At 41.6% G+C, this 2,704-nt stretch overlaps 1 protein-coding gene across 1 annotated transcript in view; it reads left to right on the top strand.

Annotated features, from left to right (window-relative positions):
- Positions 1-152, top strand: part of DMRTC2 (DMRT like family C2) — a 4,684-nt gene extending 4,532 nt beyond the window's left edge. Inside the window, exon 8 of the mRNA XM_006903877.1 lies at positions 40-152. Coding sequence (XP_006903939.1) covers positions 40-152 — 113 coding nt within the window. The remainder of the gene's footprint in view (positions 1-39) is intronic.
- The last annotated feature ends 2,552 nt before the right edge of the window (positions 153-2,704 follow it).

Below are 2,704 nucleotides of genomic sequence, written 5' to 3'. Positions count from 1 at the left end.
GGATGTGACCTGCTCCTGCCCCTTCCTTCCTCCTTATAGCTCCTGCTGGAGGAAGAGGATTCCAGCCTGTTGGTCCCTCTCTCCGACCCAGCCCAGCCCCCTCCGTGGCTCTGCATATTGGGCGTCTGGGGTCCATCTCCCTCCTAAGCTAGAAGAACAGAGGTGAAGGCCTCACTAGGGAAGGGGACGACAGCCTTCAGGCACTGCATATTTGGTATTTTACTTATGGATTTATGCATGGAATTTAATGTAGTACAAGCTTCAGGCTTTTTTTAAGCTTTCAGGTGCTCCATTAGCTTTTGGTTCATTTTGTGGTAATATGGGCATTTCCTTGGCCAAAGGTGGATATTCTCTTATCCTCCCTTGGATCTTGGGACCTTTTTAAATTCTCAACAAAGAGAGAGTTGGTGCAATTTGAGCTAACAAGTATCTAAATAGGTTTTTGCATGAGTTCATGTTCCAGCGTATTTATTTGAAACATAATTCTGTACATACCTGTGCACTCATGTCTGTCTCCATGCATTCAAAAACAGGAGAGTATTTTCATTTTGTGTCTAGGTTTGTGTAAGGAAGAAATAAACCTTTGTTGTTTTAAGCCACTGAGATTTGGGGATTGTTTATTACCACAGTCTAACATAGTCTAATCTGACTGAAAGGAAGGATTTGTTCAATTCATTTCTCAAAGTGAAAATTGGTTATTCAATAACTACTACAGAGAAGTATAAACTTAGATTTCCTATGGCCAGATAAGAAAGAATGGTAGAGGGAGATAGTGGGTGATTCGCTGATTGAATATTTAAGCACCTGCTCTGTGCCAGCCATAGACAGTTTTCAGCTGTCCAGAGAGCTACAAAATGAAGTGCCCACACGGCCAAGCAGATCATATAAATGAGTAAAGAAGGCCAGAAGAGCCCAAGAAAACTGAGAACGCATGCCCTATCTAAAGGGGCAGCCTACTTTAAGCATTAACAGATTATTTGTCAGGCAGGAATATGGGCTCAGTGTTGCCGCATCTTCTGATTTTTCAAGAGAAGCTGGAAAACTAGATTACTATGTAAAACGTCTTAATTTTCAAATGTTGGCTCAGTTTTCTTCCTTAAATCCTATGTGGGCCAAATAAAACTTATCTTCAGACCAGCTTTGGCCAATGGAATGCCAATTTAATGCTAATCTAACATAACATTTTTTAAATGGGGAAACTGAGGTCAAGCAAGACAGGAAGAATCAAATTAGTCTTAACAAGGGCTTTTCCTGAACTAAGGAGGTTCATGTGTCTAAGTTTTAAAGGACCTATAGAGACAATTATTACCATTTGAGTACCCACTATATGTGATTCACATATCCTCACAGCAACTCTGTAAACTATGTATGATTACTCCCATTTTACAAATAAAGGAACAAGCTTAGAGAGATAAAGTGACTTGCCCAAGTATTTTAGGAAAAATGTCTAGGAAAATATTGGGGGAGACTTCCTTCTCCTTGCCAGGCCTGAAATCAGTGAGTAATCTTTATAAAACAGAGTGTAAGATTCAAGACTCCATGAGACATATATCTAAGAGTTTTTCAAAAAAGTCTTTTATTTTTCTACTGAAGATATCATTAAGATCTTACTTGCATTTGTTTCTGTCTTCTGCTGTCAAGTCCTTCTCCTTAAACCATTCCAAATATACAAAAACCTAATGAGCTATTCCAAAGATATGAAGACCTAGACACCCCCATTCCCTTTCCTTCCCTTAGAAAGGGCAGACAGAAAGCTCAAGGGATGTGACTGATCACTGATTCTTTTTCCCGATGTTACCTACGGCCCTCTTTTTATTCAAGATGATAGATGGTGATAGCATCCAATTACAACTTGTTCTTTCCTGTTTGGGGCCTTGGGAAGGTGGGCTATTCCCTAACAGATTAGAGAGAAACAAATCTGCAACACTTCTCAGAACTTCATGCAAATGATCAAAATACAAAAGTTAGCTTCACACCTTCTTTCCCTCTCCTTGTTATAACATAGATATATGATTGCCCCTTAATAGACCTAGGTAAGCCCTGCTGTGCCATGCTCTCCCAGTGACCATTGTCACAGAGGAGAGAAGTGTTGCAACATGCAACATGGCTAAGACTCTGCTACTCAGGGCTGACTAAAGCTTCCCAATACACCAAGGTCACACAGCTGGGAAGAGTAAAAAAGTACAATTTGGAATGACACGAGAAAAGGAGCAGAAAGTGGTGGAGAGTAGGGGAAAGAGCTAGGGGAGGCCCCTCTTACAGGTCTTTCTCATGTCTCTGAAACCCACCTCCCCTAATTGCCGGACCTAGCAGGGCTTTTCACACCACTGGCGAGGCCTACTTGTCTATCAAATCATGAGGTCATCTCATTGGTGCCAGAGGGAGTGGGGGTGTAGGCTCTACAGAGGTCAGCTTTGGAGAAAAGGGTAGATTTAAAAATTGCTCATACTCCTATGTCACTACCTCTTCGGGTGCAGCAACCTTCACCTGTGGTTGTGAAAAGCCAATGGGCTCCTGACTTCTGACAAGATTGCAGCGAATGGACTGTGAGCACTATTTAATATGCCACCCCTTTTTCTATTTCTCATTGCAGAGGAAGGAAAGGTGTTGCCCAGGTCCAAAAGGACATCCTTATCCTAAGCCTCTTTCATGTACCATCTTGACGTTCTGCAGAAATAACCAATGAGATCTCAAATTTGGAGCA

The sequence above is a fragment of the Pteropus alecto genome, unplaced genomic scaffold (genome assembly GCF_000325575.1).
Source record: "Pteropus alecto unplaced genomic scaffold, ASM32557v1 scaffold920, whole genome shotgun sequence".
In the NCBI taxonomy this organism is placed as follows: domain Eukaryota; kingdom Metazoa; phylum Chordata; class Mammalia; order Chiroptera; family Pteropodidae; genus Pteropus; species Pteropus alecto.
This window is presented reverse-complemented; position numbering and strand designations above follow the sequence as displayed.